The sequence below is a fragment of the Phalangium opilio genome, unplaced genomic scaffold, assembly GCF_054372755.1.
Source record: "Phalangium opilio isolate 3A_F unplaced genomic scaffold, DU_Popi_V2 ptg000077l_1, whole genome shotgun sequence".
Classification (NCBI taxonomy): Eukaryota; Metazoa; Arthropoda; class Arachnida; order Opiliones; family Phalangiidae; genus Phalangium; species Phalangium opilio.
The window spans coordinates 10796480-10812684 of NW_028324185.1; the positions used below are offsets into that span (position 1 = coordinate 10796480).

General features: G+C 36.1%; 1 protein-coding gene across 1 annotated transcript; it reads left to right on the plus strand.

The window, feature by feature from the left end:
• The first annotated feature begins 6504 nt into the window (after nt 1-6504).
• Nucleotides 6505-7735, plus strand: LOC149658455 (uncharacterized). The gene is made up of 3 exons (XM_089844747.1): nt 6505-6544; nt 6679-6995; nt 7181-7735. Exons 1-3 carry the CDS (start codon nt 6505-6507, stop codon nt 7733-7735), a joined length of 912 nt encoding a protein of 303 aa, XP_089700873.1.
• Nucleotides 7736-16205: the final 8470 nt, after the last annotated feature.

The following is a 16205-nucleotide window of genomic DNA, read 5'->3' on the forward strand; positions in this document are numbered from 1 at the left end:
AGGTGGATAAGATTCTATGGTACGATTAATTAATATGTATATTTCTAATTTCCCGAACCTTTAACTGAATTAAATGAAAAATAATACATTTAAATGACATTAATGTATAGAATACAAAAAAATAAATAAAGAAAACCAAATTCATTGACAAGAATGTCTCAAATAATTGAGCTTGGTACATAATACAGATGAAAAGTTATCAAAAACGTACTAAACCTAAAACAGGAATCATCAGCGATTAGTGATGTTTAATTAAATACACAACTCTAATGACCTTAAAGTTTTCAACTGACCCCATGTATGTCCTTATCTTATTTTACTGGGCTCTACAAGAAAGTAAGTCGTTTACCATATATCTTAAACCATCATTTTTTTCCGACAAAATCATTATTCCTTAGAGGAGGAAAGTTTGATTCTGGAGAAGAATACCCTGTAGGGCTAACACGAGAGCAACTTCCCATGCGTGGACGTAGAATTTACTCGTAGAGCGGCGATTTCAGGTCGAGCCTACGTTTTAGGTTCCACTTTTTCATAGCAAAAATATCTTCTAATATAAGGAAATTATCTACTTTCATATTTAAATCGAGAGGTGGCACTCACTGCTGCCCAGCCGCGAAAAGCATTTTCGTATTTTTAAACAACTACAAAAGACAAATGAAACTCGGGACAATTGGGTCTCGGGACAAAAGGGTCTGGGGACAATTGGGTCTCGAGATAATTGGGTCTCGGGACAAATGGGTCTCGGGACCTAACCCAACCCAACCTTGTTTGGAGGTAAGAATATTATTTATATGAGTATTAAAAGCCCGCCTCTTACCACGAACAATTTATTAGAAATAATATACATATTTTGGAAAAGGTGGCAGCTAATTAATTGGAGAATATTTTGGAAAAGGCGGCAGCTAATTAATAGCAGAATATTTTGGAAAAGGTGGCAGCTAATTAATAGGAGAATATTCTGGAAAAGGTGGCAGCTAATTAGTAGGAGAATGTTTTGGAAAAGGTGGCAGCTGATAAATAGGAGAATATTTTGGAAAAGGTGGCAGCTAATTAGTAGGAGAATGTTTTGGAAAAGGTGGCAGCTAATTAGTAGGAGAATGTTTTGGAAAAGGTGGCAGCTAATAAATAGGAGAATATTTTGGAAAAGGTGGCAGCTAATTAATAGCAGAATATTTTGGAACAGGTGGCAGCTAATTAATAGGAGAATATTTAGGAAAAGGTGCTAATTAGTAGGAGAATATTTTGGAAAAGGTGGCAACGAATTATCAGAGCCATGGTTTTGGAAAAGGTGGCAACGAGTTATCAGAACTATTGTTTTGGAAAAGGTGGCAACGAATTATCAGAACCATGGTTTTGGAAAAGGTGGCAACCAATTATTGGGACCATTGCTTTGGAAAAGGAGGCAACTAATTAGCTGACCAAATAATGACGAGACCAAACCGTTCCGGGACCAAATAATCACGATACCAAATAGTCCCGAGACCAAACAGTCCCGAGACCAACTAGTCACGATACCAAATAATCACGATACCAAATAGTCCCGAGACCAAATCGGCGAGACCAATTAGTCCCGCGACCAAATCGGCGAGACCAAAATGGCGAGACCAAATTGTCCTGTTCCGTACTTATGTAGATAATTATGCGATTATGGTCGCACGAGCTACGTTATTTATTCCCAAGGGTTTTTAAAAATGCGCTTATTTGATTAACATCTTTTAATATTTGAGAAATTGGAAGCCCGACAACCTTGTGAAATCGGTGTTGAAAAGAAGATGTTCTCTCTAATTGAAGTGGTTTTATTGTTTAACCAAAAGTGTCTGAATGAATTACGCAGTATTATAATCAAATTAAATTTAGATGATATTAGAATGTTTCTTTTCATGAGTTTCAGATGAAAGTTTCTCAAGTATTCTATGAAGTTTATTATTTGCAAGTGAAGAAATTGAAATATCTTGTGAATTTAAAGTCGAGTCATCTACTAGCTTAAAACAGTTAAAAATAATCCCTTTAAATGTTGAATTATATTTTATTCTTTGATATTGGAGTTTCTTTTACCATATTGGTAATGATTTTGTGTTCCAGTGAATCTTTAAGGACGTAAACAGTGACATTGTTAAAGCGCGAAGAGTCTCTGAACGTGTTAATTGGATAAAATGATGATTTAACGAACTTGCTTGACATTTCAATATAAATAATTAGTATAGATATGAGCCATGTGCCGATTAATATTCTAGTCGACCGATTTGTAGGAATGTTGATGTAGGCTGAAAGTAAAATAACAGATACTTACCTCGCTCGTACTCTACACCAGACAACTAGCTAGGTGATATTCTCGATAATTGTCATGTCCATCGAGGCTGCGAATTACCAAAAATCAACCTCTTGTTTTAAAGAGTTGGAAAACCAAAATAAACCTCCGGGTCGAGACGAGGTTTTTCTTAAATAATTAAATAAATATAATTGATATTAATTATTTTAAAACGTCAGTACTTAACTTTTATTCTAGATTAGACGTTTTAAGAATGGTTATTCCTAAAATAATTTTAAACATAGCTATTTTTAAAGTTCCACGTCTACCATACTCTTTTTCACAAATTTTGTAATTTTGGGTATATAAGGCGTTTGATTCACAGTAAGTGATAAGAAGAGCCGCAATTACAATAGAATTTGGTGCAAGACTTAAAATTGACAGACGGACAGACACACACAGACACGTTCAATGTAATAAATCTCCGTGACGTCATCGTCACTCGGAGAGGTAAAAAGAAAACTATTTCAATGTACTTGGTGACCGGCTGGTACAAATGTAAATTTAAAATTTGCTCACGTTCAAAAAAGAAAATGATTATTGATTCCCAAATATTTTAAATAGCTTCGTCAAAAACATTTCCGTGTTGTTTGGGCTTCATTTTATTATGAAATTTATCGGAGATTGTTTTAATTATACTATTTGATATCAAACTTGCAATCAGAAGAACTATAACCTTTGTTTAATTAAGAGAAAACAATTAACACAACGTTTGTTAGCATGATTAATTATTTAATACTATATTTTCCATGCTAAGAAAATCCGTAGAAACCGATTTGACTTCCTTGGGTTTGGGTGACAGAATTATGGTCGAAGTTTCTTCGAATACTTGCGTCAGGTAAATAGGATTCGTTAAAGCTGTACGTGATAGGGACGATAGGTCAAGTGGTATCAACATCATATCTATATTCTAAAGTTTATGGAACCAAAAATTAATGCCAAGGGCTCAATTGTTACAGGCCTGAATATTACATTGTTGAATCTTAATGCAAATTCATCTCTCCAATCTGAATAATTTTCTTTAATGAAATGATTATATTTTAATCTAGATAAAAACACTGAATTTGAAATTTCACACTTTGTGAATCTAACCGAAAAACGTCTACGCAAACAAGAAGCGCGCAAGGTTTCTAGACTTTTGCGCTTTCATTTCGCTAAGCTTAAATTCCGCAAGAACATGCGCGTCTTAAGCTGTTTTTGAAAAGAAACCTGTGGTACGTTTCCGTTATTCATTAATTTTATAATAGCGTATACTTAATGTTTTTTCGTGTGGGTAGGGTAGTAATGACATCTATGAATCGGTAGTTGATTAGTCCCGTTCCCTATTATGCAAATGTCTCTGATTAGTTATTTAATATCGTGTATTATTTAGAGAGAGAATCAACATGAAGTAAGAGCGGAACAATATTAATAGGTACTTCATGAAAGTCAGTAAAAGAATGTAATGAACTATTTAACTAAGTGAAGTGTTTAAATAATTTTTACTCCATGATTATTCTCCAAAATTGTTCACCTATTTACAACCGTATAATTATTTAATTGATATGCCATACTTAAAGTGACCATTTATTTTTTACCCCAAACCGGAAAGGCTTGGAAACACTAGAAACAAACTAAAATTCGGATTGAAGTAAACTCAACTAAGAGTTTTTTTTAAGGGTTGTCTTTCTCATATTTTTCAAAAGCGCAGATTTGTTTATGGAGGTCTGGTGATAATTTTAAGCAGGGGCGCCGATCATTGGTTTTCTCAGTAGGGCTGGGGCCCAAGGCAACACCAGGGAGCTCAGCCAAAAAATTTTAATTCCTTATAGAAAGTATTAATTATGATATATTATTGATGAGAAAGTGTGTTTTTATAGGCAAAGAAGTATTAAAATCCTCATAGGTAAACCTATTTCAGCTTAAGCTATTTAGAAAAATCTCGAAAAAACTAATCGGATTTTACTTTTAAAAGAAAAAACTATTGAAAATATTATGTATAAAAATTCAGAGCGAGCGAAGCGAGCTCCGCAATTTCGCTGTCTATAAATTTGATCTCGATGAAAGAGCTAAATTTTGATAAACTTGGCGCTTAACTAACTCTTTTGAAGGTTGTCGTTAAATACACATTTGCGTTTAGGCATATTGAATAAAAGAAGACTCGCTCATCACTAGAAAAACTACACAAGTCACCTTAACATTGTTCACAGATTTGAAGAAATATTTAGCAGACTACATAATTTGGATGGTAGTAAGTAGAGTTTAAAAGATGGCGCTAGTAGTTATTTGGATATGTGCACAAGAAACCATGCGATAATCAAAAATGGGACAATTTCGAGAAAACGCGACTATTTAGTGTCCCGAGGCATTCTTCCGGGACACCGGGACAAAGTTTTACAAAACGGGACTGTTCCGGCGAAAACGGGACGTATGGTCACTTTAGCCATACTATACTTGAGAGAACTCCAATGGTCTTCGCCATTGGGACTTGCTTCGTACTTCGTTATAGAATTTGAAATGAAGCACTATAACGTCTGTATTTGATAAAATATTTTTAAATTGTTTACCAATTAATTTCTGTTATGTTTTTCGGCTGTTTAAGTTTAAGTGACAAATGACAAAATCATATTTAGGCAATGCCACTCAAACTTCGTTTCTCTAATATTAAAAAGTTAATGCGAGAAAAATTGTTTGCTTCAAATTGGTGAATTACTATTAAAAAAATTTAGGATCTTTATACTTTAGCAAAATGATTTTGGTTCTGCCCGGTTTAGTCAGGTAACCGGCTAGAATGTTTTCATAACAGGTAGATTGATGGGTAGACCCAGGAGTCCATAATAACCCCCCTTCGGGGGGAAGTATGAAACTGGCCATAGAGCTAATGTTAAAAATCGCGAACAACAAGATTCTGTCGTTGCGCATAGAAAGGATTGGCCTGTTTATGGACATACAACCCTACAGTATATAGAAGTGGTGTCTATGCTCCTTGGTTTTCGTTCCAAAACTTCCGTTGGCTGGGATCTCCGTCGAAAAGAAAATTGGCGATGTGTGGACGTAGAAACACGCTGCAATTCTTATATTAAAGATACTGGGAATAAATTTGTCCAAACCGTTTTAATTTAACCACGGAATGCTCACTCACACATATCACAACAAAACATCATTGACGATCCTTTAAATGTTTTGTAGAAAACTAGAAACCCCGACTAAAAGCCAACTTCTTAGCCAAGGCTTAATTTACACCGTTCCGACAGAAGCAGACGTGAGCCATTTTCGCTATCAAAATCACAAGATAAAAATAGTGCTAAACCGGAAGTGTGTAAGTTAATGCGCGTGGGCACTAAAAAATGGGGTAACTATTTCTTTGGGAGTTAAGCGGCGTATGAATCCGCTGAGCGTTACGGCGAAACTTTGTTGTTACGGGCTTTATAACCAGTTTCGTACTTCGGGTTATTATGAACTCCTGGTAGACCTTATTGAATTTAGGAAAATGTTTCATCAAAGTAAAAATGTTCACAGACCTTTCAATCAAGTTCCAGAACGCCTTTTTTAATTTGTCAAATAATAGCTTTTTTCCCAAAAAATATCGAGTACACAAAACTAATTTTTGAACTTTTTAACATCAAACGCGGATAATGAGTGAAAACCTTTGACAAATATAATTACTGTTTACTTAAAACCATTATTTTTTCATTCACCATCCCAAAGTACGTATTATGGGTAAATTTACACTTTCTAGAATCTTTGCATTCCTTAAGCCTCGTTTTCAAAGCAGCGGGTTTTGACCAAAAGATGGCGCGATAGCGATTTTTTGGAACCGTAGCGATTTATCTGGTTATCGCTAGAGCCTTATCGCTTGATAAAATTGCGCGATTGGATGTTTCTCGCTGAACCGTTTTCAAAGAAGCGATAGCGTGGTCTCCAGTCTGGGGATATAATTTTTTTTCCAAGATGGTGGTCATTAGTAGGCGGTCTCTTATTAAAGAAAATATTGCTTTTACTTCAAATATATTTTTTGAAGTACCGTACATTTAGCAAAAGGCGATACAGCAACAAACGGTGGTGGGTGCACCCAGTATGGCGAAACCGTAAACGGGAAGGCGATTATGAAACATTAGTAAGTACATGATTTGTTTAGCATAGGCCTTGGCTTTGTTAATGTAAACAGACAGAACAGAAACAAATAGGTTTTTATATTTTCTACGTAGATGAAAACCATGAGGAGAACGGATCACCACAAATTTGCCAATTATACACGTATGTCCCCTTCAAAATTTGAAAAATTACTTAAATTACTCGAAAAAAGACTGCAAAAATATCCAGTGTCACGTGAACCACTTCCACCAGGGTTAAGATTGGCGTTAACCTTAAGGTAAAGTAATCGTTTGCAGTTCTGTTTTCTTTTAACTTATTGGTGGCTATTGGCAACTTTAGATTTCTAGCAACTGGAAACAACCTCGCATCCATGTCATACTCGTTTCGTGTTGGGAAAACAACAGCACATACCATAATTAAAGAAACGTGCTTGGCAATATGGGATGTTTTACAACCCATCTATATGCCACAGCCGACTACAGAAAAATGGCTTTCGGTTGCCAAAGATTTTGAAGAAAAATGGAATTTCCCAAACTGCGTAGGAGCGGTGGACGGAAAGCACATAATGATTCAGCAACCAAACAAGACTGGAACTATGTATTACAATTACAAAGTAATGATAGAAATTTGAAAATAATTTCTGTGTAACGGAAAACATTTTTTACATATTTTCAGGGATTTAATTCAATTGTGTTAATGGCAGCCGTGGATGCGAAGTACAGGTTTTTGGTAGTTGACGTCGGAGGGTATGGTTCGCATTCGGATGGCGGTATATTTAAAACATCATAATTTGGGCAGGCAGTGCAAAATAATACTGCCAGTTTCCCGCCCTCAAAGACGCTGCCCAACTCTGATGATTCTTTACCCCATGTTTTATTGGGTGACGAAGCCTTTCAACTTTTGCCAAACTTCTTGCGTCCCTTTCCAAGAACTGAACTAAAAGATCGACGCAGAATTTTCAACTACAGGCTAAGCAGAGCTAGACGAACTAGTGAAAATGTGTTTGGCATATTGGTATCACGGTTCAGGGTCTTCAAACAGCCCCTCTGTTTTAAACCCAAAAATGTTGACACTATTGTTAAAGCTTGCGTTGTCATGCACAATTTTTTAATGATGGAGGATGATGTATCGGAGGTAAAGATTTACTGTCCTTCTGATTTTGCTGATTCAATAAGAGTTGGTGGAACCATCAAAGAAGGAGAATGGCACGCATTTTGCAAAGACAATCCTACGTTGGGGATACAAAGTGGAAGGTACACCACGGCTCGCAACTTCAGCATGAATGCTGCAGCTATCAGAAATCAATTCACCAAGTACTTCTACAGTCAAGAAGGAGAAGTACCATGGCAATAGGAGATAACTGGCGTGAAAAGGCCCAATTACAAATAACTTAAAACGTTGTTACGCATAATCTCATATGAAAATATTTTTCTTAGTAAAAATAAAACATTTGAACATATTGTTGTCGTTTAAAATTACTATTTAATGCAAAACGTTACAACGAAAGCATGGTCATGTTTTGATGATGGTGCTGTACAATGATATCACATTATAAACGGTCAATAGGCTAATTTTGTGACGTTGCTTTTGCATATTACCGAATTAATTTGATAACTTCAAATTGACAGTCGTTTTGTAATTCAGTGGGTACTTTCCTCATTAGCATAGCTACGTATTCCCCGAATACCCCACAATCGTCTTCAGAACGATGAATTTCCCTAGGTGAACCCAAGGTGATAAAGATTATATTAATTTAATTCAAAAACAAAATGTAACGAGGTCTTTCTAGCCTCAGCTCATCGTTCAGTCTTGGTTAAACTTTGTAACGTTGGTTTTATCACAATAAATCATTTTATCCTATTTTAATTAAATGTGATAGGCGTACTTGTTTAGTTCTTCCATTTGTTTTAATAGATTATCGTGAGGCGCTTTTCTTTTTTTCCCTGGTTCATTTTGAAGAAAATTTGATTTCATTCTTGAAATTGGTTCCGATTTTGATGAAGTTGAGGCCCCAGGAATTTCAGAAGTTTCCTTGGGCAGTAGGGATGGTTCTACTGATTCTGAAATCTGTTCATCCTCGATCAGATCTTCGTGAATAGAGTAATCGGTGTCTCCAAACCTTGTGATTGTCTAATTGAACACATCAATTAATTGTTACTTAACTAATTCACTTACAAGTATTTCAATTATTAAAATGTATTGTACTATGTTTTCCTTCGCTTTCAGAGCTGGTGTTTCACTATGTTTTGAACTTTTCCCTTCTGGCTCAAAGTTGGATGATGTTCTAAATTAAAATTTATCAATTTCATATACCTGTCTAATATGCATTAGAATTTAAAATTAAAACATTAGCATACTCTCTTCTTGACACCACATCTTTCATAAATAGCATTTGTTTAAAGAAAATCCACTTTATGACTTCTATCTGGTTATCATCAGTTCCTTGTCCACTACGATTAATTGAGAATGTGTTGTAAACACCACGAAAATGATCAACAAGGTTCTTCCACATCTTTTTACATTCATCCTCTTAATGGGTTTAGTAAGTTGAATCTTGTGATAAACAAATATCTAAAACCGATAAATACTCACTGGATAAATTCAAAGCCTGTGAAACTTCTAACCACATCATATCTTTAGTATCCCGATTCCGATATTCCTCGGATCGGCGATCCCATATGGCTTTTCTAACTTCAATTAGCTGAATTAGTTTTTCCTTTAGGTCATTTTCAGTCTTCTTTTGTTCGGCTTATAATTGTTTAGCCGACTCGAGTAATTTAGCTTTTTCGGTTTTCGGAGGCCCCATAATGTTCTGTGTGCTAAAAACTACTAAATAACCAAAATGTACTGGTAGAAACCGCAGAATGGAGAGCAGACACCTGATTCCCGAAATGAAACTTTTTTTTTATTTTTTCTTTTACTTCTCCCGTCCCTACTCATTGGTTGTCAAACGAATGACGTCAAGCGATTTTTTAAGACGGAGCGATAAAATCAAACTGAGATAGATGTGCGCGATTTTTGAAATTGCGCTCTCTCTTTGCTTGTTTTGAGCTATAGCTTCAAAACATCGCTTGCATGAAAAGAGTAGTGTTAAAAGCGAGAGCGATATTTTCTACTTATTTTGCGCTATTGCTGGTATTTTTCCCGCTACCCGCTGCTTTGAAAACGAGGCTTAAGAACCACACCTGCATTACCCGCGTGGAGACCGTAGATTAACGCTAGATTGCGAACCTGTCCAAAAAACCCGAACCCGACCGCGCACAATGGAAACTTTCTAGCCCAGAGTGAAGTGACAAAAAAGGGTTTAAAATTATAGTCTGTCTCTTGACCCAGCGGAGCCTCCTAGTTTTAAGTCTTACCAGTTTTTTTAAGACTTTAAGTTCCTCGACAGTGTTTGAACTGTTTCAAAACAGCTTTTTTTTAAGCTAAAATTCAAGTTCAACTTGAATTAGTGTACATCGTGTACGTTTTAGGTTTTTAAAAACTTAAATTTCTTTTTTGTGAAAGTCCGTGAACCCGTGTTATTTTCAAGTTTTTTTTATTAAACTTGAAGTTAGTTTTAATCGCGCAAACTCAGCATATTTTTTAAATTTATTTTAAAACTAGAGTTTTTGGTTTGAGAAAGTCCGCGAACTCCGAGTGCTTTTCAAGTTTTTTTTAAACTTGAATTTTTGAGAAAGCACTTTTAAAGATAAAAATCTTCTTATACTAGGCAGAAATGGTGGCAAACCGTAGCTATCGAAATAATACCCTACACGAGCTCCGTCTATAAAGACCGAGACCCAGTGAGACCCCTTTTCATAGTGCTGATCTAAATTTATAATTAGCGATGCGGGATATCTGGTGACCTTAGGTAACCTATTTTACGCGAAAACACCCAAAAAGTTGGGCGTATCTGATAAAGCGAGAATCAAGTCTACGGTGGTAGTTGCTGACATTTTTAATAGTCTACAGTTACGTTTCTATTTTTATCGATTTGAATCATGCTTTGAAATTTGGCGTATACAATGCAGACTGCGGCTTCGGGCAATAATATGCCTTTTCCAAAATATTGTTGTTTATCTTCATTGACTTCCCAAAATAATATGCCTTTTCTAAATTATTGTTTATCTTCTTTCACTTCCCAAAATAATTTGCCTTTTCCTAAATATTGTTTTTATCTTCATTGACTTCCCAATATACTATGCCTTTTCCAAATATTGATGTTTATCTTCATTGACTTCCCTAAATTATATGCCTTTTCCAAAATATTGTTGTATATTTTCATTGACTTCCCAACTTAAGTTAGGTTAGGTTATTTTTTTTAATATTTTAGGATTATTTTGTAAAAACAAGTAAGGTTTCGTGTCGTTTAATGGGGATTGCGAACATAGTCATGCAGTGACGCACAGGGACAATACACGGGTTGCCAAATTGAGAGGTCATTGCGGATTTTTAGAAGAAATAATGGAAAAATTATTAGCACGTACATGTCTCGACGCCTAAATGTCGCTGAGCCTAAATGTCACGGGGCCTAAATGTCGCGGAGCCTAAATGTCACGGCGCCTAATTGTCACGGCGCCTAATTGTCTTGGCGGCTAAGTGGCGGCGCCTAAATGTCACGGACCGCTATACTCGGTATCTTGGCGTTTAACCGACTTATACAATTGGTTTCTGACACGTTCTCTTTCCCTATAATTTGGATCTTAGCGATCAGTAGCCTTACTTAACTGATTTCTTACACGTTCGCTTGCTTTATACCATTCATCAACCCATTTTAATTTCCTGGTAAATATTCCACCCTGATTTTCAATTTCACAATTTGACTCATTCTCTCGCTTTTTCCCCTTTGCTAGCGACTCCCTCTTACTGCATTCTTCATTTTGTCTCAAGATTCTTAATCTTTCTAAAGGATAGACATTACCATGGGACGTACAAGGTACTTGTTCATCGACTTCGATTATTTCACTAATATTAGCATTATCATTTTGTACATTATTGGGTTCCTCATTAATAGATATGCCTACGCTTACAGTACTTTCAATAGAGCTTTTATTTAATGCATCATCTTTCGCAGAATCGTGGCCAATTGGCCTCGCGGTAGGACCACCATTGGGTGTGCTAGAACCTGTTCCCGAAACAGCCTTTTTTTCAGTTGCTAACACTCTTCTCCTTTCATTTTCTCGTTTCCTAAATTCAGGATCTGGGGCCGTATTCTGCAGAAAAAGTATGCTCCTCCCCCAGACTTAAGCTCGCTGATTAGTCGGTAAGGATCGAACTTAGGGCTGTTGGTTGGATATCATGCTGATGACGCTATTTTGACCTAGGGGTGGGGATTGGATGTCCATATGGGCAGGACCTGAACATTCTGGTTCAGTTCAGCTCTTCAAGTAATCGTAACTATATTTTGGTGCAAGGCCAGTTAACACAACTTGAAAGTGTATTGAACTTTTAAAGGTCAGTGCAAGAGATCTTTGACCTTACTGTTCGGTGTACCGTGCCATCTAGCGCCGAAACCCCTAATCAGACGTAAACAATTTCACGAACTTTCATTTCGATCGTTTTTACTGCACGAAATAAGGTAATGTAATAATGATCATTCATGGTTGTACGATTATATTTTAAATGTGACTTTTAATTTTTAACAAACATTCGTTTTAATCGTTTTGTTTTCCCTTGTCATGTTTGTAATTTGTCAAATACAAAAATAAATGAAATTGTTAAATAGGAAATAAATGAAACTGTTAATTTATCAAGGTTGATACATTTTACTCCATCTTACACGATGGCAGTTACATGTTCATACATTCTAGTTTTGCTAATATTCGTTTCTAATTAGTAAGCCATATAGCTTAAGAAATGGCACCGAAACTGAGGAAGGGTCCATATTCCGATGACGAGATGGAATGTCTTGCCTCCCAACTTTAGGCAGTGCCCTCGTTACTGAACAATCAGTACGGGAAATCCCAAGAGGAGAGGCGCAAAATGTGGAAAACGATTGCAGATCGTGTGAACCACATCAGTCGGCAACAGCGCACTGGCGAAGAAATAAGAAAAAAGTGGGCTGCTTTAAAGAGTTATTTAAAAAATAAAGTAGCTACAATAGCCTCGGAAACGAAAAAGACTGGGGGAGGAATCAATCGTGCCAGCGAGCTCACACCCATTGAGTCTCGTTTGGCTGCATTGATTCCTAGGGCCTCCATTTTTGGGATAGCAGGAGGGTACGAACTTTCGGATATACCCTCTCTTCCAGGACCTTCGTCAGCGCCACAATTTAATGAAACGTAAGTAACTTATTGTAATCCAAAGATATATGGTAAGAATAGTAAACAAATTATGCCGGTAAGTCCATATTTTGTACAAGTGTACATTAAGGTACTCCTTCAACTTGATAAGGTTGGAAGATCGTGAGTTTTTTGGTTTTACTAACCCATTAATGAGAGCATTTACATTTGGAACTACCTCTTTCAGAATTTTCCTCATCCTATTGTTATTGTTTGTACCAACAGTCCCATCTAATAACAGGTGTGACCTAACGTGTTATGTACGTATTTTCATCACTGTTTAAGCAACTATTCCAATTCATTTCCCTATTTCAAAAGCATCAGAAGTGAATCTGTGTGAAGTGGTCTTTCCGCTGTTATTCGTACAATTTTGTGGTATTATCCCATTGGACCGAATCCCATTCGACCGAAACCGCTTTTTGGTTTTTTATGGAGAATATATTTAAATTTCCAGCCCAATGGCGGGTTTCTGCTGAATGGGAATTTATTTGAAAGAATTAGTTAATTAAATGTCTGTGAGGATTTCGAATCACCGCAGCAGCATGGTAGAATATCAGGCTTTTAATTCAGAGGCTCGGGTTCAAACCCAGAGAAGGAAATTGTAAGTTAGGTTAGGTTAGGTTAGGCTAATAATATTTTATAAATCATTTAACTATTCTACGCCTTTTCTAAAATATTTATGTTTAGCTTCATTGACTTCTCAAATAATATGCCTTTTCCAAAACATTACTGTTATGTTTGGTTAGGTTTGGTTTGGTTAAGTTAGGTTAGTAATATTTTATAAATCATTTAACGATGTTACGCCTTTTTCAAAATATTGATGTTTTATACCTTCATTGACTTCTCAAATAATATGCCTTTTTCAAAACTTTACTGTTATGTTAGGTTAGGTTTGGGTTCGTTATGTTAGGTTAGTAATATTTTACAAATCATTTTACTATGGTACGCCTTTTCCGAAATGTTCATGTTTAGCTTCATTGACTTCTCAAATAATATGCCTTTTCCAAAACATTACTGTTATGTTAGGTTTGGTTAGGTTAGGTTAGGTTTGGTTTGGTTTGGTTAGGTTAGGTTTAGGTTAGGTTAGGTTTGGTTTGGTCAGGTTTGGTTAGGTAAGGTTAGGTTTAGGTTAGGATAGGTTAGGTTTGGTTTGGTTTGGTTAGGTTAGGTTTAGGTTTGGTTTGGTCAGGTTAGGTTTAGGTTAGGTTTGGTTTGGTCAGGTTAGGTTAGGTTAGGTTAGGGTAGGTTAGGTTAGGTTAGGTTTGATTAGGTTAGGTTAGGTTAGGTTAGGTTAGGTTTAGGTTAGGTTTGGTTTGGTCAGGTTTGGTCAGGTTTGGTTAGGTTAGGTTAGGTTTAGGTTAGGTTAGGTTAGGTTAGGTTAGGTTTGGTTAGGTTAGGTTTGGTTTGGTCAGGTTTGGTTAGGTTAGGTTAAGTTTAGGTTAGGTTAGGTTAGGTTAGGTTAGGTTAGGTTTGGTTAGGTTTAGGTTAGGTTTGGTTTGGTCAGGTTTGGTTATGTTAGGTTAGGATAGGTTAGGTTAGGTTAGGTTAGGTTAGGTTAAGTTAGGTTTGGTTTGGTTTGGTTTGGTTTGGTTTGGTTTGGTTTGGTTTGGTTTGGTTTGGTTTGGTTTGGTTTGGTTTGGTTTAGGTTTGGTTTGGTCAGATTAGGTTAGGTTGGGTTTGGTTTGGTCAGGTTTGGTTAGGTTAGGTTAGGTTAGGTTAGGTTAGGTTTGGTTAGGTTTTGGTTTGGTTTGATCAGGTTTGGTTAGGTTAGGTTAGGTTTGGTTTGGTTTGGTCAGGTTTGGTTTGGTTTGGTCAGGTTTGGTTAGGTTAGGTTAGGTTTAGGTTTACGTTTAGGTTAGGTTTGGTTTGGTTAGGTTAGGTTAGGTTAGGTTAGGTTACTTCTATTATTCGAACCTTACAGGAGGGATTTCTACAATTATAGTAACTATTTTTATCCTTTTTCTTATTCAATTGAAACAAGTAGCCATTATTAACATAAAGAAAGCCGCCTTTATTAGCAATTCTCTCAGTTATCAATCACTCTTAAAGTTAAATTTTTTATTTCAAACATCAATATATATATACAACGAAACCTGTAGGAAAAAAAAGCCTTAAAAAAAGTGAAAACGTTTGCTTTTTAAATTTTGATATATATTTTCCCCAAACCGCACATTTGGGCTGTTTTCGATTGAATGGGAAACGCGTTCGGTCGATTGGGATTCGATCGAATGGGACACAAGCAATTTTGTTCCCTATTAGAGATTGTTGTTAATGGTACCTATTGTGCAATTGTATCTATTTGTAAATCAAGGCCCTAAAATGTAATACTTGCCACATAAGTATTTCAAGCCCTACATCCCGGTGCATTTTACCTAAATGATTAGAGCCTAAACTGCAAGAATTGCTCTGTCCATGAACATTGGCGTCTTAAGAAAAGAGTTCCTGATTTGCTAATGTTCGATGACTGACACAGTATTTGTGTACTCCTTGACAGCAGTAAGTATTGCATCTTTAAAGTTAGTGTCCGCTCTAAACGGTAGATTTACATCAAAAGTGAGCTTGAAATCTTATAATTTGTTTTACCTGTTTACTACGAGGACAACCGGCTCTCAGATGTAAAAGCCAGCACCTTGAGGAATTATGCAATGTTGTTTGTGACCTAACCCTTCTTCAGAGGGTTCCTGGACAATTGTAGAATGTTATTTGTGGGTCTAGTAACTATTAACAGAGTTATTGTTACATTTACAGCGAGACTTGCAGCTCTTCCTCACAACCTGTACCTTGCGAAGTCGTGTAAGTAACCTAAACATACTGTAGCAAATGGCCTAGTTGTCAAATACTTGTCACCTTACCAACGTTCACTGATAGTTTCATAAACAATCCTAAAAATGCCATTATTTGTGACTTCGTCTCACATTGTAATATACTCTAGTTTTTCTTGTCGTATAAACATAATAATCATACGCTTTCAAAGACTTTTCCCGGTGGAAATGCAAGTGTACGACCGGGTTGTTTACCTGTAGTTGCCAAATGTCCAGTTGAACGAACATGAAGGCCATAGGCTTCGTGTGGATATCCCTTCGTAAGCAAAAGCTTAAGATTATTATTATACAATACAACATTATGAACTAAACACATTGAAACCGGTTTTAATCATTTTGAAAAGGTCTAAACGCAACAGTGTTATGATAAGTGTTGAGATAATTCATGACCAAATGAAATGTTTAATTCAAACAATGGAATAGACATATAAAAAATGCTCAAAGCAGCTTCTTATTGTATAGTGTTTGTATATACAATTCTTTCCTACATGTCCTATAACACATTTCAATATTTGGCTGTGATTCGGCTCCCTCTCATATTTCAATTACCATGTCAACATTGAACTCCTACACATATTACATTACTAACACGATTCAATACATTAAAATATGACCAAGTTATTTTTTTGTCCGTTAAATAGTAGCCATGACGGCGTTTTGGATGTCAGTTGCGTTGAGGGATTTGGAAGCGTGATTAATATTAATTAATTCCTTATTATCCAGGATCCCGATGCAAGT